The sequence below is a fragment of the Grus americana genome, chromosome 1 (assembly GCF_028858705.1).
Source record: "Grus americana isolate bGruAme1 chromosome 1, bGruAme1.mat, whole genome shotgun sequence".
NCBI lineage: Eukaryota > Metazoa > Chordata > Aves > Gruiformes > Gruidae > Grus > Grus americana.
The window spans coordinates 133,663,083-133,687,419 of record NC_072852.1 but is presented as its reverse complement, the minus strand read 5'-3'; the positions used below and the strand labels follow the sequence as shown (position 1 = coordinate 133,687,419).

The window sequence follows — 24,337 nt, the reverse complement described above, 5'->3', positions numbered from 1 at the left end:
CCCAGGATGTGATCCAACTTAATTTATACCCACACTGTTGCCTTATAAAGTAAAGGGCCTAGATTAATCTCCAAAGAAGATCCTGTATGCCTAAATGTAGATTCCTAAATAGGCAGTTCCTCTCTCCAGACTTCCCAGGGCTTCTCCCTCCTTTCAGTGGCTATATAGAGAATACAGGCCCTTACTGTAGGAAGTTTGCTTAGCTGGAATTCTAAAATTTAGCTGCAAAGCAGCTGTTTAAGAGAGAGAGGGTAGATCCATCCACTGCAAATATTAACTTGTAATGCAAACTGTATATGAAATAAAATAAAACTATAAAAAACATAGTAAGAATCATGTTAGGATATCAGTATTTTAAGTGTAGACAAAGAAACTCATTTCAACCTTCCTTACAATAAAGTTTGAAAAGAGAGAACACTTACTATTTCTACACTTAGCGATGTGTTACTTTCTTCTCTTGCCTGAAGTTTTACCTTGCCCACATAGAACACTAAAACCAAAAGACAAAAAAGTTAAGAAAATCAACACTAAACCACATGATGTAAAATTATTTGAGAAATTAAAAATTCACCTTACACTAGCTTTTCTGATCATTCGCTATTTTTGCAGTTGTTCTTCCATCTCTTCACTTACTATTTCCATAAATGAACTAGTCCAATAGCTTCATTGTTTTCTGTATATTTATTTTTGCTGGCTGTCTCTAAATTCCTTCTAGTTCGTTGTTTGTTTTTTTCCCCAAAATAGATAAAGTGCACTGCACATTACTATTAATACAACTGCAACTCCCGCAATGAGAATAAAATGTGTGTGTAAAGGCAAAGTGATACTCTGAAAATTATTCCCTTGGGGATTAAAGAACTTTGAGGATACCATAATTCAGAACATCATTCAACAGTCCTTGAGAGCTGGTTAGGCCCATTTTGGAGACACAAAAGGAACTTCTATGACACTTCTCTTCCTGCAGCCACACATTCGGTGCAGGCTATAAAGACCCATACAGGAATGCATGCATGCATGAAATTGCCCAAATCACCTAGCAGTTCACTGCGTCAACCAGTAGGGAAACTTTATGAGGGAGGAGGCAATTATTCTGCCTCTTTCTAATCTATAAAGTACTCAGCGTATGGTTACTTGGCAGAAGTGTCTTCATTTTCTTAAGTATTTCTCACAGAAGCCATTTATCAAAGTGCTTTGGAAAGCAGCAACATGTATCAAAAAATCTTCTTTTACTATGTTTTTGTTAACACACATAAAGGGAACATCACTGCCCCTTCCATTTCCCTTTGTCTGTTCTGTCACATCACACTTTTAAAATATATGCAGGCTTTTACAATAATTCTCCTGAACGCTATTTCAACTTCTATTCCTGATACAGAGTTAGGGTCAATATGGCAGACACTAGGGCCTACTGTAGCAAACTAGTTTCTTGTTTTCTTCAGTTTGTAATTCTTATCTGCAACTGTCTATCTTTTGATAAGAAACTAAAGATCAAAAATACAATAGAGTAAACATTACTTTTAAATACCCCCCCATATTTTATAGTAATTTTTAGAAGTTACACAAAATCTCTTTAAATTTGCAAGAAAATTTATTACAGAGCTAGCTTTCACATAGCAACTAAAAGTTGCCTCATTACTTAGAATAGAAAATAGTTGGATATGCTTTTAATAAGAAAAAAAGAAAACCACTAACCTGAAAAATTACAGACACGTGTTATGTTGCATAAAATGGTTTCTCCTGCTATAGGGTTTTTTGGGGGAAAAAAATCTAGTGAGTAAAAAAGTTGAACTTAAACCCAGTACTGACAAACATACATATTTACAGTAATTTCAATGTTTTAAATGTAAAGTTCTTTACCTTTTATAAATATTTCACATACTGTCTAGACTTCACTTCTCTAGGGCACTTACCATGACATTTTCCAAGACTTAGTATTCAGAGTGAAATATGCTGGTTTTGATTAATTAATTTTGAATAATTTTCTGTAAGTTTCCACAGAAGACCTACATGCAAGTGGTGTCTTTTTTTTTTTTAAACCAAATAAAACAGAAATCAGCACATCATAAAAAATCTCTTCAAATATCACAGTATTCAATCACTAGGTAGCATATTATCTGCTTCTGAGGATCCTACTACAGCTACTTATGACAGCATGAAACAAAAACTGTTTTACCTCATAGAATTCAAACTATGATGATAGCAAACACGTATGCTTTCATCTAGTAGAACATGTCTTTAGTTAGTTAGAGCAAGCTTTTGGCTGCTCCCATATTTTTAATGCTACCTACACTGCAACAAAATCATACCAATCCCAAATTAAGGGTACTGTAAACAGATGGCTCAGTTGTATAAAATCAAGATAAAGGATCAGAAAGGTATTTGTACCCAAGACAAAACTCCTACACTTGTTCATAAAAACAACATGGCAGCACAACTTTCCGTATTTAAGCAGATAAGATTGGCCTCCATTTAATGGAAAAACAAATGCTATTTTCTCTGCTGTTATCATTAGCTAGTACCAAATGAGATGGGATTTTTAATTTTTCATTTTACTTTTTCTGTGGTATAAACATTTGCCTGTTACAGCTTGATGCTTCATCAATTTTATTACCATCAACAAACAGCCACCAGAGGGTACGGACTGTGAGCTGGTGGCAATATTAAAATTATTAGAAAAAATATTTTTTCAGACAGCAATTTAGATTCAAATAAATTTGCCTTCCCTTTCGTGCTGGCAGGTATCAGTGAAATAGTTATAAAAATTGTAGCAGCACTTTTTTTTTTTCAAATCCTTAAAAAGTAAAATGTTCATAAATAACTTAATTTGTCAAAATTATTAACTACATGAGAACAACAACACTTATAAAAACCCAACACAAAATCCAGGAGTGACACAAAAGTAGAGAGCAACATCAGCCTCTTTTTCTTTACAGAGCACCCATTAGCGTGCAACTTAGTCTTGCTTAGGATCTCTGCATGCCACCAAAATGCACAAAATAGCTAAGCAGTGTGGAGGATAAAAGACTGATCAAAAATTACTAGTGCTTCCAGTCCCCAAAGACCATCAGATAACATAGCTGCAAACTTCTTGCTGGTCACACTCACACAGTCAAATTATACTAGCCAGTATGGCTCCAAGCCAGTTCTTCTACCACTGGGACTAATTCAGTGCAAATACATTCTAATGGGTCTACCAGGCTCCTACGTGGATAATTAAAAAATTAAATTCAGCCTACTCCTGACCTGCCCTGAGAACATCATGACAGGATTCAGTCTGCTTCGATCTACTAAAAAAGTATGAGGATTTTTTTTTTTAAAGTAAACATGGTCCCTGAGATTGTGTTTCTTACATCTTTGTGGTAATCCGCTGCTCTGACTTACAAAATAACCAAACTCTTCTATATGCGGCCACCTAGGCAAGCATTGCAGAATTAGACCTTCTACCAGGCTGGAGATCAATGCAAAGTAAGACTGACTGCTAATATGACACACCATAACACCAAGAAAAAAGATCCCATTAAAAATGTTTGGGAGCAGACTTCCTGAACTCATGCACGCTTAAGTTTTGAGCAGCATAAAAGAAGATCAGTAGTGATATATGAATCCTACCTGGTGTTACGGTGGAGTAATAATCAGTGATGTTAAGAGTTTCTGTTAAAAAAAAAAAAAAAGAAAATTAAGTTTTCACATTTTAACTAAAAAGCTATGATATATATGTCACAAAAATAAGTTTCCTAATTTCTACTTCAGACTCTGTCTTCCCAGAAGTATAAACACCTGACCATTTATAAGGGAATTAAGTTACTTTCAGCATGGGAAATGAAAAAGGAGCATTCAGAGTGAGATCCATCCAATCAAATGTTTATGTCCCCATGTGAGCCAGTTACTCTAGGCTCCCTATTATTCAGTGGAGAAAGTGGGGCTTTTAAGGTGTGATTCCCATTTAACCTGTTCTCCATGGGCAGTTCATGTGTCTTTCTCTCCATCAACTATGAAGAACAGCAGGATGTGTAGCTCGTATACAGACATGTAGGAATCTGTACTGATACGGGATGAACCTACTCCTTGTTTTCAAATGCAAACATCAGGAAAAAAAGGGGTACCAAGTTCTTCTGACTGAGTCTTTACTGATCCTATGTGGCAACTCATTGCAAAAACATATATCATGTAAGTGTCTTTAAGGAATGCTGTGTACATTTCTGTTCTGTAAACTACTTTAAATAGTATCAGAAAGTATAGAAAACATTGTATCTATAGATATACCAAAAAACTCCGTAGTTGCTAAAAATAAATAGGCCCAGTTTGGGTTTTGGTAAACAATGTAATATTTTCAATAAAAAGACAGTTTAACAGCTCAGTGTCAGTTTAATACACTTCAAAACCCTACCCACACAGACTTAAAATACAGATTGGAGATAAATACAAATTTTAAGATCATGTAAGAAAAGAATTTGCACTAAAGGAATCCCAGTTATAAAAAAAAAAAGAAAAAGCAAACTTTCATGAATGTAGCAAACATCTCCCTTCAGATCTTACTCTCTTCATGCTAATTCTCACCTGCAGTTTGTGTAGTCTCCTCTGAAGACATATCTGAAGAAGAAAAATTAATAAAAGTAAAAACAATAAAAACAAAATAAAAATCTAAAAAGTCTAAATCTAAATAAATCTAAGAGAAGCATTAATAAAATCTTGCCTGAAGGATTAATAGGATAGGTGATAAAAGTAACAATAGAGGATTCTGAAAAAAAAAGAGAGAAAATAAGTAGAAACTGTATCAGTATAATATTTTATTTCTATTAATTTTTGACAAAAAAGATCAAGCATGCAAAACTTTGAACAGGAACTGAATTTTAATTATCTAAGTTCCATTTTAAGAACAAATGCAGTGCTTGTTAGGAATGGTCACATTCTTTCAATATAAATATTTGAAATAATGTTCACACTATTTCAAAAATCTGAGTATCTGAATACAAACAGCTGATAATCGAGTTCCTTCACAAAATTTCCTTTTATTGGTTTCATTCTTTTAGAAGATGCAGATGAATTTGGTGTATCCAATAGCAATAACTGCTTAGCCCCAAGGCCCTTTTCCTGCACCAACTCACAATACTCATGAGCAGAGATGACACACTGGGTTTGGCAAACTGTCCCTCCAAAAAAGCTATTTTTGCCAGTAACCACACATAAATAAAATAGAGGATGCAAGTTTTTTTCAGCTACATCAAAAGAAAAAAGAAAAAAAAAGAAAATTACATTAAGACAATAGAAGAAAATCTAAAGATTGCTCAGGAAGAATGTGTTTAGTAAGCATATTTCAGGTGTCAGCGCAGGAATACAAAGTGGTTAGAGGACCACTTGTTATCACTCCAATATGACAACTTAGTGCCTTTTTTAAAATGGGCCAGAGCAGCTTCATAATAGAAGAACATTATGCTTTCCAAACTTCTTTACTAAAAGCATCACCGTCATTGGTAGAAGCAATATATTAAGTATAATAAAGAAAAGTTGATGGCTCTGCATAAAGATAGTTGCATATCAAGAAAAAAAGCAATCTATTTCATCACATGGAAAGCGAAAGGGAGTTTTTCTTTCTGATATATTTATTTCAACTAGACTAGCCATTTTGAGCCTTTTCAAAAGTGCCCTCTTAATTCCATACTCAGAACAAAAGCTAAGCATATTTAGCTCTGAAGTAACAAACCTGAAGACAACTGATTTTCTAAGGCAATCAACGAGCAGCCAAAATATGAGCAATCAGAGTGAAAACTAAGTGCTGATTTCATCTGTACTATTTGGCTTGGTACAAACTACAACAAATATTGCATTGGCTGCAGTTGTTAAAGATGAACTATTCCCAGAGAAAAACTGTATCTGTAAAAAACCAAAAGCATATGTGTTTGTGTCTGTATTATTTATTTTCTCCAGAGCACGATATGTCAGTATACATTAAGCAAGAAAGCAGCTGGCTTCCACACAGCTATTTCTGTGTGTCTACATTCTTCATTTCTTAAAAATGCTTTCGGAGGGGGTGGGCTAGTGTCTCTGTGTCTGTGTGCGTCTGTGTGCGTGTGTCTCTGTGTGTGTGTATTTTACTATGCTGCTCTGCCTCAAATGACATATGCTCATCTGCTAGGGTGGGAGGAGATGTAAGGGAGCTCTTTCACTATAGTGTTCTTCCTCTGCCATCTTTGCAAACTATTCACCGTTTCGGTTACTGGTCAAAAAGCTCCTGATCAAGCAACTTGTACCTACTTCATCCCCAAGCATCATTGCGACAAACCATAATTAATCCTATAAGGTAAGCTATTTCTTTACAAAGTAGAATGAAGAAATTAATTTTCTCTTCAAAAAATAAACAATGAAAACATTAAATGTTGACACTCATTTACATTAAAACTTTTCTGCATTACCTCAGATAAAAGCAGATTTATCTAACGGGAAATAACAAACATTGCAGTAAAGTCCCGATTTTCTTACCAGAAATGGTTGTTGCAGATGATTCTTCTGAATTTGCAGCTTTTGTTTCAGACAGAAAAAAGAAGAGGGGAAAAAAGGACCATAGTGAATTTTCAGACAGATACGTAAGCATCCTCAGCAGCCTTTCCTCATTATCAAAAGTTTAATGCATTCACCAGAAGAGGGCAACACCTGCTTATTAGAAGAACACTTCCAGGTTGTCAAAAAAGGCAGATGTAACAATCTCTGATTTAAAAAAATGCAATTTTAATGAATTCAAATAGAATTCAACTGAAGACAATTTCTTTTCAACAAATACTGTACAGTTTGCATTTTATAATGTTAAGAAAACAAAAATCATTGACCCAAGATATGTCCATGCTAGCCTGAAAGTCGCATGCCTACCCTGAGTGCCTTGCTAATTCTGGGAATGGGAATCAAGCATACATAACAAGATGTCTGTAGTTGGGTATCAAGAACTCTTCTCAGACTTTGTAAAAAAACCCGAGACTTGCCATTTAAAATTTATCCCATACGTATTTGTTCTCTTTTCTATCCTGCAAAAAGCAGCATTACAAAAAGCTAATTCATTTCAAGCTTCAACCTCTGATCTTGATAGGAGCCAGCCAACTATTTATATGGCAAACACTAGCCACTAAATCTTTGATGTTGTTACAGTCAGTATTTTGATCAAAAAGAAATTAGGAAATTTGATATCTGGTTCACAAAGCAACTTCAAAGTCAGCCCACTCATTCACTGAGTGGCTTTTGACAGTGCAACAGACAAGTCAAGTCACAGCTATCACAGAAATATAGTCTGAAGAAAATCTGGCTGCAAATATGAAACACTATTTGAAAAATATTCTTAAGGTATTTCAACATCTTCTCTCAAAACTCAAAAGTCATCCTACAACATTACTTACAATACACTAATTATACTGTAAACCCTCTCCTACTGTTGTGTAAGTCAGAGAAACCGAAAGTCTCTGTGGAAACCCAGATTTTTTTGGTTAAACATAGTAGACAAGGAGTTTCTGAAATGCTAATCACTCATATGATTCCTTGCTCAGACTATTTTGCTTGCCTTACTGAAAATTAGTAATAGCTTCTTCCCAAAGGATAAACGTAAATATAATTTCTGCAATGAAAGGAGAATTGGAGTAATCTCAGTGCCCTTACTTTAATTTTCTCTGGAAAATTACTGATGCTATTTGCACAATGAAATATGCTAATAAGCCACAAGCATTATATGGATAATTAATTTGCAAATATTCACATATTCTTAACTATCTCCATGAATTAAAACGTAACAACAGCAACAACCTTCCTACACACTTTCTAAAATAAAAGAACAATGGGTAAAAAAAGTGCACAGAACCCCCACATACCTGTTATCTGTTTTCTGCCAGGCAACGTAGCAGCAGTTTTAACTACAAAGGAAGAAGAGTTTTTAGGAGTAGAAGTCTTCATATATACTTGTACACATACATGTATTCACACACTTTAAACACAACCATTTTAGATGTGCTACTCACCGCAATTCAAGCTGGTTTGCAAAATTACTTTGTATCCATTGAGAAATGTGTGTCAAGTCTTTTTGAAAGCTGGAAGTTGAAATCTTTTGAGTTCAATTTTTTACTCAGTTTATCACTTTTATACTTAAGGAAGACACAGATTAGGCTGTGAGCTTTCCCACTGCTCTTTCACTGCCAATGTCTTCAGAAACCCTTTCAGCACATTTGCTTGAATAAAGATGAAGTAGACTAAATAACAGCAGCCAAAAATGTAACAGGTACACAAACTGTGCTTTCACACAGCTATTTTTGCAAGAATGTGAAAAAGAAATGCTGATGAATTATTCAAGAAGTGAAATTTTAATAATACAAAGAGACACAGAGAAATTAAACAAACAAACAAAAAAGGGGGCAGGAGAGTTGGGTAAGTCAGGGATGCTTTATTCCATACGTATTTTCAAATCATGAGATGTACTTTGAGAGTACATCTACATCATGATGTGCATACACATCATGTAGACACTCACATGCCCAAGAGCTGCACCACCAAAGAACATCTAAACAATGAGCAAATAGATCAGGCTGCCAGAAATGAAGCAGCTCAAGTGGACCTGGACTGGGAATTAAAAGATGAGCTATTTCTAGCTCAATGAACCCATGAAGCATGTCCCTAGGGACACCTAGAGAGAGATGCAACATACAGATGGGTTCTTGATCAAGGTGCGGATCTGACAATTGAAGCTATTGCACAAGCTACCCATGAATGTGAAACATGTGCCATAATCAGGTGAATCAAGTGACTAAAGTCTCCCTGGAATAGAAGATGGTGGCTGGGCTATCAATATGAGGACGCCTAGCAGATTGATTACATCAGATCACTGCTGCAAACCTGCCACCAAGGCAAGTACTATGTGCCTCCCGTGGTGAAGGCAACTAGAAGGTGGCTAGAAACGTACCCTGCAGCCTATGCCACTACCCAAAACATAATCCTGGACCTTGAAAAACACATGGCAACACAGCATGACATAACAGTTAAGGCACCCTTGATAGCCGAGACCCTGGCTGTTGGGGCAAGGAGGAAGAGATATTCTCTTCAAGTCACTGAACCTGGTGGGACAGTCTAGCCACGGCCAAGATGCAGGCCCACAGGGTTGCAGAGGAAGAGAGATTGTCTTTGAATTGCCAGAGCTGGTGGAACAGTTTCTCCACAGTTAGTGCCTTGATATCTGGCCAATCCATCATCACCAAGGTGTTGGCCTATTACACTGGTGCATACTGTAATAACCTCTGCCATATGGCCCACGTGCAATGGACATCATCCAGATCTTTGGAGACCTCGTTGTTATCTAGGTTGCTGTAGACCACCTCCACCACTGCTAATTCCCTCAGACACTGGACACTTTCCTTCCTCCATCAGTGGTGGTCCACTTGCAGCAGTAGTCTACAAGACCACCTCGGACTCTGAATACAGTGATCCAAGTTCAAATCTCTGTGGGACCTCCAGTAACCAACCAGTTGGGGATGACACACAGGAAGGTGCTCTGAGGCAGCAAATTCCTGTGTAGCAAGGTGTGTGGGAGAACTTGGGCAAGTGCCTACAGCAGTTTTCACCTCTGATGGCCTGGGAGTTTACACCTGAGCAGGCACAGAATCATGTTGAAATGGCAAACCACTTGAAGGAAGCATGTCTTGCTTACATCAAAGACAGACAGAGACTTTTGGTGCTGTGTTGGGGCCTGGCCTATGCCTACCATGCCTGTGTCCAGCACCCTGAAAGGAGCAAGAGGGTCTCTGGATCTATAAACATACAAGTGGATGCTGTGGCTAATCCAGACACACAACTCTAACCATAATAGTTACTCCTGCAGTCAAGAGGAAACAATGGAAGTGGAGGCCCAGTTAGTGACAGAGGAAGAAGCTCCTCTTGAGGGGATGCAGCAAGAAGACTCAGAAGAGGCGGCCTGTTCTGCAGCCAGACAGCCACAAGAACAGAAGTGACAGAAATAATAAAAGACACAGAAACCACCCAGTCCCTATTCCTGAGCAAGCTGTAAGATATGCGCAAAGATTACAGCTGCCAGTAAGCAGATTGCTGCCTGGTTGGTCCAGTGCTGGGATACCGGGGCCAACGATCAGGAGTAAGAGAGTACAAGAGAGCTTGACGAGATGTAAAGAAATGTCAGTTCATTTCTGTTGAATGTCATACACTGCATGAAGCTAAAAGCAGCAACTCTGAAATATGGCAGGATGAATACATGGCAATCAGATTAATTGCACTAGGTTTAATTTTTTTAGGAGCTTTCCTTGAAATTAACTGTTAGTTTTAGTTGATTTGAATTCTGGGTAGAAATTTTCTCATGTAAAAGAAAAGCGAGAGAGAACCAATATTCTAAGTAAAATAATACATATCCATTAAGTAGAAAGTATAAGTAAAAATTACATCTTCATATGCATCAGCCTACTAAATTTAAACTATTTCAGTAAAGACAAAAACAAGTTACATCAAACATCTCATTTGAGACAACCAGGATTCTGCCTACAGAGAAATACAATTGGTCTTTCTAACATCTAGCACTGTAGGAACTTCACGGATCATGAAAATTTGGCTACAACCTTAATTTTTACAGTCAATTTTCAGGAAAATTAGGACTTCTCATTATATGGTAAGTCTGGTTAAAATACATGATCCTATAAGGTATGCGTCCTAGAGCTCTTACGTAGAAGTGTTGTTACTTTAACATTGTACAGTGATTAGGTATTATGGCACCTATAAAATGATTTTCTTAACACCTAGTGTGGGTTTAGAGACGACCCTTAAGATACAATATTGACTTTGAATAACATGCAGAACTTAAGCAGTAGTCAGATAAAACTGTTCTGTATTGTTTAAACAGTAAATAGCTTTTTAAGGTAGAATGGGGTGAATAAAAAGAATTGAGTCAGCTCTACATAAAGTGGACTTTCAATTAGAGAAGAAAGTATCCTTCCACATGTAGGCAAACTGTTTTTCCTACCACAGGAAGTGAATACTATCTCCAAAAATTGACCTGCCACTGGTCCTGTCTTACTAAGAGGTTAGCATCTTGTGCAAAAGCCCTTATCTCCAACCAAAGAGCCCTGGAGGAAATTAAATTCTCAAAATGAACCCACCTCTTGAAATATGCAGCATCTCACAGAAAAGCCCACTACACTGCTTCTTCTGCCCACTAAAAAAAAAAAAAATTCTGCCTGGGGAATCTGACCTTAAGGTCTTTCTCACACACTCTTGAGGAGTCACTGTAGACATAGTCACTGTAGACAAACTACATTTCCCATCCTCCATATCCCTTCAGCCTGCTTTGTGAATTTTTGAGAATACAAGTAGTATCCTGAGGTAGGTAAGAAAATTTTCCACTAACATGCTTAGTACTGTAGGTATGGAAGAAGATAGTGAACTCTAAAAATGCCAAATGCTTTCAGTAACAAATCCAGTGGTACAGGGACCAAAATAAGCTAAACACAAGCCGTGAATAAGGAGCTGGCAAATGTGATGATGGCATGCATAACTTGAGGGGCACTTTTTTCTGGACAAAAATCTAACCATGACTTCTCTTACAGCACAATATCCACATGCCTACAGTTGCTAGAAATTATCCGTGAGAATGAGTCTTGTCACTGATCGAGGTGCAGCATTAAGTTCACTAACGAATCCTTTTATCCGAAACACCTTTGCACACAGAAAGGGGGAAGGAGGAGAGGCTGTCATACGTTATTTAATTTCACTTACATTTGTCAACCCTCCTCCTTTGTTGTGTTTAAGAACTAGAGAAGAAAGTGAACAGGGTTTATTTGGAGAAAGATTAAAGTTCAATCTAAAACATCCCTAAAATTGACATGTAAAAAGGAAAGTAAAGTACCTGAAGATGTGCCAGTTACAAGCTAACAGAAAATTTATTTCCCTTAGGTTGTTTACTATCACTAAGAGCAAGAAAATCCTTATGTATAGGAAACCTCATTTGATTTGCTCCATGGAATTTTCTTTGCAACACTGTTACTTTAGGATCATCAAATCGACATACCTAATAATCTATTCCAAAACAAGGCATTATATATTGTGGTAATACTTTTCTACATTTTCTCTAATAGAGAAATTCCTGAGGATCCAAACAGCAAATAAATAGGCAAGTAACATTATTCAGTATTATTCTTTGCTTTTGCTGCCAGGGAGACAGAATAGGTCCCCACAGAAGTTTTTTTCTGAAGGAAAAGGCAACTCCATTAAATGAGATAAGCACCAGTTTCTGTTACTAACATGCATCATTAGAAACAAAAGCAGCAAGTCCCTTACTGTCTTCTTATCACTTTGTACTGTTCGGACACAACTAGCTAGCTAAGCCAAGACTTGAGAATCCCATCCGTGTAGGCAGAGGAAACTGTTGCACTGGTATGAAACCTGTTTAGCAACTCTTGCCATCACTCCATACCACAGCTGCAGAAAGCTTACCTGGGACCCAGTATTTACATTGTAGACAACCTTCATTTCTCATAATGACTTTGTATGACAATGGGAAGCAGCGTAACTTTAGCAGCTCTGGTCTGGTAGGAGACTAAATCCATTAATAACAGCACTTAAAGCTAGGTCCACAGACCAAGGAGGCTCTGAGAGAGATCAGTGCCTGGCCCTGTTCTACAAAATAGCCTTGTGCTTACAGCATTCCTTAGCATGACAGACCTATCGGTCTACTGGCTCTTTAGGATGGGATGATCTCCACATGTCCTGCTGAAGCTGTTCCACCAAGCAAAGCAGAATTCAAAAATTAATTTCACCCAAGGGAAAGAAAGGGAGAAGGAGGCTTTGTAACACAGTGGTCAAGATGGGATGGATGGTTCTGGTCCCTGCACCAAAGGCACTGTCACTTAAAGAATGCCTTTTGTTCAGTAACTTAGATACAGGACACAGAAAAAAACCCTTAAAGCATGAACAGTGCACAATGTTCTATCTCCAACTGGAAGAACAAAAAATACCGTTTTCTTCTCCCTACCTCTAATTTAACTTATGATCAGTATGCTCTTTCTTAAAATTTTTGGAAAGGCAACATCCTTTCTGATTCACCTGTCGTCAGGCAACCCACTCTGCCAGAAGTGGTTCAGTTTTTCCAGGGTGGAGAAGCGAGAAGCAGCTAGAACCTGGATGCAGATACTAACATTGTATAAGTTTATAGGATAAAACTAAGTGCAATCTTAATTTAATGTTTTGGTGCCTCTCATGACACCTCATGTCTGCTCTGACTCTTAGTGGTGGCACTGTGGAAGAAAGGATGAATTATCACTGCCTACTGGACAGAAGCAAATATAAGAAAATTATGAAAGTGCTTGTTCACATCAGGCTCTGTCACTTTGGCCAGTTCATTTTAGTGTCCTCAACAGAAAGTTTAGGTGCAATATTTTTAACTCAGCTTTGATGTTACAGGTTTTTAGGAAAGTAGGTTATAAATACAGTTTATATCTGTTTGTATAAAGTTCTGTTTGTATAAAGCTGTACATTTGATACTGAGGTGAATCAAGTCACCTCTTCTCTGGCAGGCTGATTTCCAAAAAGCTACGTCCTTTGATATCACAGAAGAGGGAGGCAACGAGAGCAAAGAAAGGGAGGGTCAAATATGCATTCTGTTAATAGGTACAAAGTAGAGAAGTGCGTGATTCATCAAATAGGCACTCCAGAGTTAGGTATTTTTTCCCCTATCACATTTACTTCCTTTAAGAGCTTCTAGAGGTTTCTGTAGTATTCTGTCCTTACACTTTTAGAAACAAAATAGTATCAGGGCAAATAACTTATTTTTTTCATCTCCAGCTTTCATGATCTGCTCAGTAAACATAACAATATGGCCCAAAGTTTGGTACCCGACAGTCTGGGATGCAGACTGGATGAGTGGCAGCTACATTTCCACCTTCTGCCTGAGGAGGTAAAGCCTTGGGACCACCCACCCGTCCAGGAAAGCTGATCCTGTCATCAGAAGTGCACACAGCTCGGGAAATCTTTCAAAGGGATTACACGAGCATAAATCATACCTCCTATTGCCCACACCTGCAAACTAGAACAACAGCCCAAACTGAAGTTTTCCTCTTCCTTGAGTGTGCAAAGGCAAAATAGTCACAGAGGGCACTGGTCAGTTCCCATTTCTCCCATCAGCATTAAAGAGCTTTGTTCCCACAAGCCTGGAAACCTCTTCCAGCAACACCGGTAGCAGAGTCAGCAATATTTGGAGTGAAACGGATACATGGAAAAGAGGGGGCAACACCTTAATCTTGAAGGGTGGACCGGACAGGTCAGAAAAATCTAAAATGCCACAATATAAACACTGAATTGTATTTATGCAAAAAAATGCAACCAAAAGCAACAGGCACTGGACTCCTGCTAAAAGTTAGGGCACTGATACCACAAATGAGATGATAGTGCTTTACTGTCAGTGATACTATTTACAATAATGCCATAAATGATCTATTTTGTTTATTCATCGAAATTTGTAGAAGATATCCTGTCATCTCTGTGCTTCTTGCATAAATGCATGGTGTAACAGTTTGGATATTTATATTTGGATTAAGAATGTTACTGTTTAATGTGCAACTGAAATGATTAATGTTTAAACAGTACATTTCTTCCAGTTGTCAAGTTATTATTAAAGGGAACTTGTAAATATCCCAAGTAAAAATGACAACTGAAGAACTGGTGCTCACAGATGACTAAAGGTTCTTTTCAAGCATTTAGCATTTTAAACTCACCTATTTTCTTGTGGTTTTGTATTCTCTTAAATCACCCAGATCTTTATATTACTTAGTGCACTTTTTTATTGGATTATGCAGAGACAATAGTGATATCATTCATATTGTCCATATTTAAGTATGTAGCTAAATAGGAATAATTCATCAAGGAAACAGATAAAGAAATTTTACAAAGTTGGCACGTGGAACAGTGAGCACATCTTTCTTCACTTACATATTTTTTAATACCAGGAGATGATCTTTAAAGTGAAAGACATTCAATGTGAGGCACTCTTTTTCCATATCACAGCTGCTATGCTACTTCTCATTCTCAGCAAAAGGGAAATTATCAAAGGAACCTGAGGAATGTAAGCGGAAGGTTAGTGACGCACGTGTGGGGCCTCCTTCCCTCTTTGGCCCTACCTGCAGTATTTACACCTGCTCAGCATGCAATGGTTACACCAAGCAGAGGAGAACCAGAAGACTATGACTGGGAGAAGCAAGAGTTGCATCTTTAACTCAGATCTAAAAGTTTGCTATTGCTATGTTCCATTAGTCCAAGAAATGTGATCAGCCCTCATCACAAAATGGGAAGCAGCCAGGTATGTCCTTTCTTGCAAATCTTCAGGTGCATAAGATGTGTAGCTACTGCAAAGGTAATCCCATCCACTTATGGAGAGCAAACTACTTGGTTAAAGTTGAGCATGCCTTTAAGTACTAAGCATGTGTGTGAATCTTACTAGAATCAGGATTATGGTCCTTATTGGACCTCACATGGTTAAGAAAAAACTAAATACATTTTTGGTAATCTGAAAGTTTATTATAAAAATAAATAATAAAACCAAAAGAAAAAGAATCTGAAGAGTCGACAAAAAGAAAGGTGAGAAAAGGAGGTAAGGAAACACAAGTAAATAATGTGACGTTAAGTAAATCTAGACTTATTAATGGAGTGCATCACTGCCTAAGAGACACCAATTAGATAATGGCTTATACTGCACAAAGATTTTGAGTGGTTAAGCAAAAGAGGAATCACAGAAATCATGGTGACCTTTGACTGAACATTTTACAAATTGTTGTTTTATGTAGGCATAAAATGCCAACCAGGTCATAAAAAAAATTCTGAAATTTGTCCTCCGGCACAATTATGACTGTAATGAACCACTTCCTTTTCACCTTTTGTGCCTACATAGGAGACATAGCCCCTCCCCAAGCTTTAGCCCTTTGCCAATTATGTTCTTTGCAGATGCAAAATCAGAACTTTCTGAAGATTTACTACTCAAAATCCTTCTGTTTTAACAAAAAGAGAGAAGTCCCCCAAATCAGATAATTTTTATACAGGTGTACAGAGGAACTTATAGAAAGAAATCAGATTGTAAGACTCGTAGCACCATCAGTTAAAATTGCCTGACACTATTATATGCTCCTACTGTCAATGCTTTGTTTGTGATTAATTGTTGGACTGATATTTGCTAAATATATGCCTTTCACAGGCTGACTTGGAGGGGGAGGGCAATCAGCTAAAATGCATCTATTTCTGAAAATAGGCAAGTAAACTGTTAAAAAAAAATTCCAGTGAACTTTTTTTCACGAAGCTCTTACTCTTTCAGGTTATCTAGAGGATATAACTTATATTTGGCAGTAGAGATGGCCTCTGTACTGAAACAAACCTTTGTCAGCACAATTAAAGTTCAATTTGGCTAAGTAACAGAGCTTTGGAAACCATGCAGCTTATACACTCACTAGAGAGCTCTTGCAGATAGACAAAGGATTCTACAAGCCCCTAATTCACTAATTCTAAAATCATTAATCAGTTGGAGCTCAAGTTGGGCATTGCCTAACCAAGCTGCCCTGTGATGCTTAAGGATGCTCTATATTCAAGGCAGAAAGAGATGGAACTGAAAACAAGAAGGTTGTCCTTTCAGATGCTCCACTATGACCAGGATTTATCCCACTATCCAGACAGAGCTCTCTCAGACTTTCTCTGTACCAAAGTTTTGTCTGGCAGCCAGAATATTCCCCCTTTCAGCCCTAGGGCACAGCCACACACAGGCAAAAGAAAGACATCCTTTCTTCAGCTCCTCTCCCAAATCACACAACCCAACAGAGAAGATGTGCTCCCAACTACAGCATCAGGCCAGCAGAGGCATTTCATTCATTATGACCCAGCGTTAGAGGCATTCTCCATGAGTCCTGGTTCGTCAGACAGATTGCTTTCTCTCCCAGAAAAAGAAACCTGGTCACCTTATTTTAATGTCCTTACTAAGACACTTTTAATCTACCCAGTCAGGCAGTGATTGTAATATTACATAGCTAAAAGATATTTTTTAGTCTGCACAAAACAGATGGGTACAGTTTTTAAGGATAAAGGTGATGAAGTGTAAGATTGGTGCCACAGTTTAACTGAAGCACCTATGCTAGATAAGAATTTTAGGAACCAATTGAGCTACTCACCTTAAAATCTCTGAAGGTCTTAGGCGGTAGTACCATTTACTATGGTTGATAAATTGGATCCCACCCGAGCTTGATTCAAGTTTGTCTTTCTTGTCAACAAATATGATAGCAAAAGCTAAAAAGAAGATTATTCTTTTGCTTTAACTCAATTTCTCTGAAAATAAAATCTTGTTTTGGTTTGGTTTAAAGCTTTTTAGGGTTCTTTTTCAGGGCAGAGAGGAATTTTGAGAAATGTGTGAGAAACCATTTGACCAATTTAATAAAGGAAGACATTACTGATATAGAAACAAGAAGAAATCAGAGCCTCTAGTAATCTTTACAGATGTAGACCATACCAGCTAAAGATGGTGTAACGTGCCGGTGAAGCAGTGAAAAGCCGCACTCATTGAAGTTCTGGCCCAGCGAATGTGCAGAACGAGGACCAGCAGTGCTTTCCTCTATATTTATTCCCTGAACACCAGGTGTGTAAATTAATTATTTTAAGATGACGTTGACAGAAAGCCCTAATACTCCAAGGAGTTTTGGTTGGATGCATCCTGCTCTCACTACTACTACATGGACAGCAGACAGACACAAAAGTTGAATGAAGTTGAAAGTCTTTAAAGGACTGCTGCTATGCTTTTTACATTTGGATGAAAGCTGGTGAAAGCTGCAGATCCTCACATGATCTCATTAAGCATTTAGCTAGAAATGACTAATAGACAAAACTTTGTAAAATCTGGAAGACTTACGTGTTAGACACGTTCAGATCAACTTTTGACAAAAATATTTTAAAGATGGGTGCAATGGTACTTACCACATGGCAAAGAGTTATCCTCTTCTACTGTCTTATTATAGACCCAGTCCTCCTTTCTCCAGCGTATAACACCACTATCTTTGCAGTCCAGAGATTGCTTTATATTTGCTTTATCCCACATTCTGAACATGTACAGCTCCCCAGTCATACCCAGGTTAGGTGACATAGCTGTACCTGGCAGCTTCGAACAGCCAAGTAAGAACTGCCCTTTTCCAGGCAAATTAACTTTCCCAGTTAGTTTTTTGCTTACTTTTTTTGTTCCATTTATGAATACCTTCATCTCCCCATCTTCACTTTTCCACTGGATACATATCTCATTCCAAGTGTTTTCATGAAGTCTTGCTGTTGTATTTATTTGATTTCCAAACAACCATATCCTCAATTTACCATGATCTCCTGTAAGGCCAAGATCATACTTATTTGCAGAGAGATTGGCGTGAGGTGTTTCTTGATTGTATACATACGCTGTCCAGGGACTATTTGAGGAATATAGCTTGAGGTGCACACAGACAAAGAATTCTTTCAAGGGACGCAGAGAAATTCTTGGTGACAAAATCCAAGGATCTTCGCATGCAGTCTTAAAGACGGCTTTATATTGTCCTAAGAAATCCTGATCTAAATAAAGAAAAAGTGTTTTGTAAAATTATTTTGTTTTTAAAAGGATCTTCTATATGAACGTTATTCTTCCATATAGTACTGTTCCTAGGCATTTACTTAGGATTTTTCAAAACAACACATTAAGAAACAACCTTGTATACTTCTCTTTTGCTTTTTTGTGGTGTGGAAGTGGCAAATTCAGAGGTAGTCAATAAATCCTAGCTGCTCATGAAAGCTTTGAAGTAAAACTCATGCACAAGATGCAGGATGACCATGTAGCTCTCTAAGGCAGTATTCAAACGACAAGCGGGAGGCAAAAACAGAATCACAGATCCTGGTTCCTATTCCCAGGACTGCACAGGTATTTTGCATTTAATAGATACTGGATAAAATAGAGAAACAGAGCTAGAAGAAGGGACTACAACCCTTACTGCCTTCTCATGCCCCAGCCTTGCATCCTCCTTCTCTGATCATGCTTCTTCATGCCATTTTTTTCCAACCTTGAGATTTTTAAGTCCTCTGCTGCGTACTGGCAGACTTTCAGCACGAAAGGTAGAAAATAGCCATATTCTAGAAGATAATGAATTTAGGTAACTTTCAGGAAATGTGTTTTGGAGCCACTGGTTTATTTTAAATTTAATCCCATCCAGTCCCATTCCCTGTTCTCTATCAGGGCATTTATTTGCAGAGACATCTGGTCTATGAATCTCAAATCTACTGAGGCATTGAGATGGTGGCAACCTGGAGTTCAACTGTGACAGCTAATAGAATTTTAAGTGCTAACAGTAAATTTACTGGTGAAAACAAGGTGCCAGGCTCTGTCACTGCTAGTAAAACAAGTAGTGCCAGGGAATGCCCCAAACACTGGAACTTGATCATAACTTAATTTCTTGTAGCTGCCCTCATTTCCTCCATTGTCCCACTACAGGAAAGTACAGGCTTTTATGGTTGTAGATGTAAGCTCTTTGGACCTGACTCTCATATTTTGTGGAAAAATGCACATTTCAGTCACACAATCATTATCATGATTGCTTGCTTTATGGTGCACCCATCAGCAACAAAATAAATCCAAACTAAGAAAAACCCCTATGGGACATGAAATGGAACTACAGAAAAATGAAACAGCCTGGTGGATGCTCAGCCGGTGCAAGAGAACACATTATTGACACCTTTAAGGAGGTATTTATTTATCAATATATGTAGAGCTTTTGTGTACCCTCCAGAGGAGGTATGTAATTAATCATGATTGGTCAGGGTTGGATAGCAGGAAAAGATCTGTCAATGTAGGAAGAAAGCTTTTCTACTAGGTCCCCTGTGAAAAGACAAATTTCCAGGCAACTTGGATCAGGGCTTTTTTTCCAAGGTATGTTACATTCATAGTCCTAGTTAGGTGTCAAGATCATAGCCAGCTCTTCTGTTATCTTCTCAAGCAAGCAGAGCACCAGCTTTCATCAGGCCAATTCCGAATCAGGAATGTGTTCAACTTTTCTGTCTCTTGACCAGAGGGCTCTCAAATTTCTTTGTCAGTAGCAACAAATGATAAACAGGAGGAAGTTCCTAACTTCCAAGTGCAGCTTGGTAGGTACAAGCTATCAGAAAAAGTTCAAAACACGAAATATATCAATCCAGTTTCATGGAAAGTCATTGATAACTATTCTTGTTGCGTACTATAGTTTTGAGGCTCCCTTTGTGATGCTAATTAGCAGAAACCTGTAGGCATCTTTCACAACCCTGAATCATTCCTGAAGTTCAACATACATCATGACAGTGCCATACAAGGCTATAGATCAAACAAAACACTCTGAGGGTACAGGCTTAATTAGGTGAAAATCCTAGCAGACAGTGCATTCTGAATGGCGAGGCAATACTTAGCACGGTTCTATGGCAATGGAGAAGAAAAACATACTTGACCCAACAGCAAGCAGTAGAGCTACTTCTCCCCTTCCCAACCATACAGCATGAATTCACTCATTCAGTTTGGCCATTTGTCAGAGCCTAAAAGCAAAATTTGGGATACTCAGCTAAGAACAGTTCAGCATGGAAAACTAGTTTTTAAAACATGATGTAAAAGCTGAGGTGAGGAAGATAGGGCGTAAGGGGAAAGTGTCACAGAAGTGGAGATTTTTAGTTACAGACTCAAATGTACCTACCCTTTTCAGTTAAAGGATGACTACAATTAAAATAGACCTGCTACCTTCCAGTTTGGACAGATCATGAGGAAACTGATTTTATAAAGGAAACAGCTAGTTAGATATACAGTTATATGCCAACACTTGTGACACAGTCCCTCCAAAGAAAAATAATTGCTCAAGTCTTTCATTATTAAGTAGGAATTATGCTGAAGGTTTTGAAAGATTTGATGCAGCTGTTGTTCCTCAGAGAGTATATGTCAGAAGTTTACTTCCATGACTCTCATACCCTCCGAAATTACTGTAAGCAATCTTGAGCATGCAGAGATGGCCAAAGTGCCCGGTTAAGGAAGCCTCCTGACATAGCTTCAAAACTTGAAGTCAGTGTTAACTATCCAGATTGAAAGACTGGAAGTCCCTTCCTGAGCAAAAATGTTACCATAACTTGAGGTGCCATCAGCAGACTTGATTTTGGAAGTGAACAAATTCTGAGAGAGGCTTGATTTCATGTTAAGCATTAAATCAGTGCCAATTATGTGCCAATAGTGAATTAACTAAAGGGCTGCAAAATTCTATTCCATTCTTTAGGGGAGTTGACACTATGAAGTTGTCGCGGGAGCCAGAATGGACATAAACTTGCAGGTGTAAACAGTCTTAAGGCAGGTAACCAACAGAAATGATGCAAAATGAGATCAATCCTGCTGATAATTCTCCCAATCTACTTTGTACCATTCTAAACGACTGCTGTTGCTCAGTATGCAAGGCCTGATGAATTAATTTAAACTAACAAAAGAGTTTGCTTAGAGAGGTCTGCCCTTCTGGAAACTGGAATGTCTGTCCCACTTTGCTCTAAACAGTTAAAAAAAAAGGCGCCAAAAAGGGATGCCAAAGTTAAGAGACTAGATACCAATACCATCAGAATTGTTACAAGAAAGGCTTGGAAAATTTTATATGGTTTGCCTACCCAAAGAATGCTAAGAATGCTGAAAAAGCACAAAGGAAATCATAACCATAACCAGAAAATGCACTTTGGTATTCCAAGTGGAACACACGCAGTACAGCGTTAAATTAATTAGAAATTAATTATCAACATCATCTTGGCTAAGTCTGTTTGATATGTGGGTGGATGCAATGTAAGTAGGATCTGACATTACTTTAAAGCTTTTGGAAGTTCTGTTAATCATCACTTATTTTCTCTAGTAATGGTACCTGTGGGCTGCAGCCCACCCTTGACCATAGAACCGAGGAGCTGGAACTGGCTGTGCTCTGCCAGTGACCTTCTGCTCTTACAATTAGTTCTCCTGGGCCCAGACAATACAAATCACATTCAGAAACCTAGCCATGAACATACCTTCATCACCACAGCACAGAAAAGGTAGCATAGTAGAAAGAATGCTCAAAACATCTCCAGAGTAAGAAAAATAAGCAAAAATCACAATTTGGAGTCAAGGATACTCCATGCAATAGTAATTGTGGGCTGACTTTTCAATGTCATTTGCTGTATTTGGGCATATAACCTCTTTCAGAAATGCAAATTGTTCATTCTTAGTATATTTATCTCTAATAGATGCAAGAGCTGGGATTTTTACCATCACTAAAACTAAGAGCATCCACTTAATAAGCATGTTGTCTTACGCTGTAAAAGAAATCCTGAAATGTATGCACATACTTCCAAACATTTAAAATAAACTTTCTAAGAATGACAAGGTAATGCAAACGTAAAACAAAAATGTAATCTTTTTTCAAACATTTTCAGATAGTAATAATTTATATCTTTACAAGAGATAGCCAACCATAGGTAGACATAGAGGAGCAGATCCTCTCAGTACATAACCACCAGTGCTATTTTCCTTACATTACTAATAGCTACTGTATCAGTACAGTTGAGCATTAACACAGTTGAGTATTGTCTTGAATTAAAATAGTCACAAGTTTATGTGTCTGCACAACCTGGCTTTTAACCAGTAACAACAATAATTAATTTCTATGCAAGTGTTTGCCACCTGTAACACATTTGGCTCGCTATAGTCCATTAAAATGACATAAGAATCTTGTATCTTAATGTATTCCGCCTAGAGCTCATAACTGGTCTTTATAAAAAGTTTAAAACTCTAAACTTTCTACATGTGGGTCACTTGATTCTGCTGAATGTGTTGGAAATCTGAAGCTAAGAACTGTTTGCTCAAAATTAATTTCATCCCTCCTTTTCATTCATAGTTGTATTTGTATATCTGGGGATAAACTACACCACATTATGCAGAGTGTCATAGACATTGGAAAGAACACAGGCAGTTCTCTTCTTATTTCCTGGAGAACACAAACATACTTTGGCACCTTAGCTAAGGAGAGAACAGAGTAGAAATGCTGCTGACAGGGCTAACACCCTAAAAAAACCCAAAAAACTGGGGTGGAACTGCAAATAAACCATTGCATCAGTTTAGCTTTTCTTGAAGGATTACTGACACTTGCAAGTGATATGTAGGTGAAAGATGAAATCCCTCTTTGCTTCCTTCCTTAGAACTCTAGATGCAATTGAATTTTCCTTGGAAGAATTCTTGTAGGACATCCACCCATCTGCTGAGCAGCCCTGTCCTTTTTATTATTCAAAGTACATGAGGTTAAAACCTCACCATCTTAGTAACAGTTTTAGCACCTGAATCTCAAATTCTGTCTCAATAAAAAGCTTCATTTTATGAAAATTACTACATTTGGAGAATTAGAATCAGAATTAGTCTAGTCTGTAAACCTATGAAATTTCATTGCTAGTACAATGTCATTAAGCAGGCATACTTAGTAAGCACATTTGAACTGCAAGAAATTCTGACCGTCTAGAGTAAAATAACATGCCACGACACAGGAAGCAGTTTCTAAAACTAGCCATTAAGTACATGGCAACAAACACTTCTAATTTTTTAACATTCCATGCACATTACTGACATGATAAATGTCTTACACACTATTGATATAAGGAAGTTTTACAAATGACAAGCACTGTTACCTATATCAGTTGAGGTCCAGTGTAGTGACAGACTTGTATCTGCCAGCTTACAGAATAGCCACGAAAAAAACCACAAATTGCTGATTCTACTGTACTCCATACAAAAGCATCACCATGTCAGTTACCCAATTTGTACGAGAACCTTATGACTTTATTTTTCATTTAATGTTATATAAAGAGCATAGACTGTCAAATTCAAATACATCATTTCTGTTACATGTTTTGAACCTTACTACCTTTTCTCTAGCCATATTCAGATCTACAACCAAGAGCAACGCAGATGCTCTATGCTCATACATGAACTAAGCAGAGTGAAGCTCAAAGGATCTTGTGATGTTTGTGTAAGAGCAGTGTAAAAAATTTAACAATACCTTCTGAAAGTGTACATAGTAACATTTCCAATTCAAAAAAATAGCAAGAAAGTAATTTGTCTTGTTATTCATATTGTGTTTATGTTCTCTTATCCACCGCTGAAAAGAAGTTACTACTGCTGATTTTTTTATGAAAACAAATACTGTAAACATAGGGTTTGTATATCCAAAGTGCTAAGCACCAACTGTTTCATTTCTTGTTAATGGCAGTTTTTCCTCTTCATTTCAAGAGGGCGGAAACTTGCCTGCTCTGAATATATTCAAAAGTCCTATTCATCAAGACTAAT

At 37.6% G+C, this 24,337-nt stretch overlaps 1 protein-coding gene across 3 annotated transcripts in view; it reads right to left on the bottom strand.

Annotated features, from left to right (window-relative positions):
* ADGRG2 (adhesion G protein-coupled receptor G2) overlaps window positions 1–24,337 on the bottom strand; it is a 63,468-nt gene that overhangs the window by 25,911 nt on the left and 13,220 nt on the right. For 2 of the 3 annotated variants that reach the window (XM_054838201.1, XM_054838211.1), the window contains 8 exons: window positions 17,956–18,570; window positions 7,845–7,886; window positions 6,478–6,516; window positions 4,694–4,738; window positions 4,558–4,590; window positions 3,610–3,651; window positions 1,693–1,740; window positions 423–490 (listed from right to left, as the gene is read on the bottom strand). In XM_054838201.1, the coding sequence (XP_054694176.1) occupies window positions 423–490; window positions 1,693–1,740; window positions 3,610–3,651; window positions 4,558–4,590; window positions 4,694–4,738; window positions 6,478–6,516; window positions 7,845–7,886; window positions 17,956–18,570 (932 nt within the window). The remainder of the gene's footprint in view (window positions 1–422; window positions 491–1,692; window positions 1,741–3,609; window positions 3,652–4,557; window positions 4,591–4,693; window positions 4,739–6,477; window positions 6,517–7,844; window positions 7,887–17,955; window positions 18,571–24,337) is intronic. The other variant, XM_054838218.1, reaches the window with a different exon arrangement.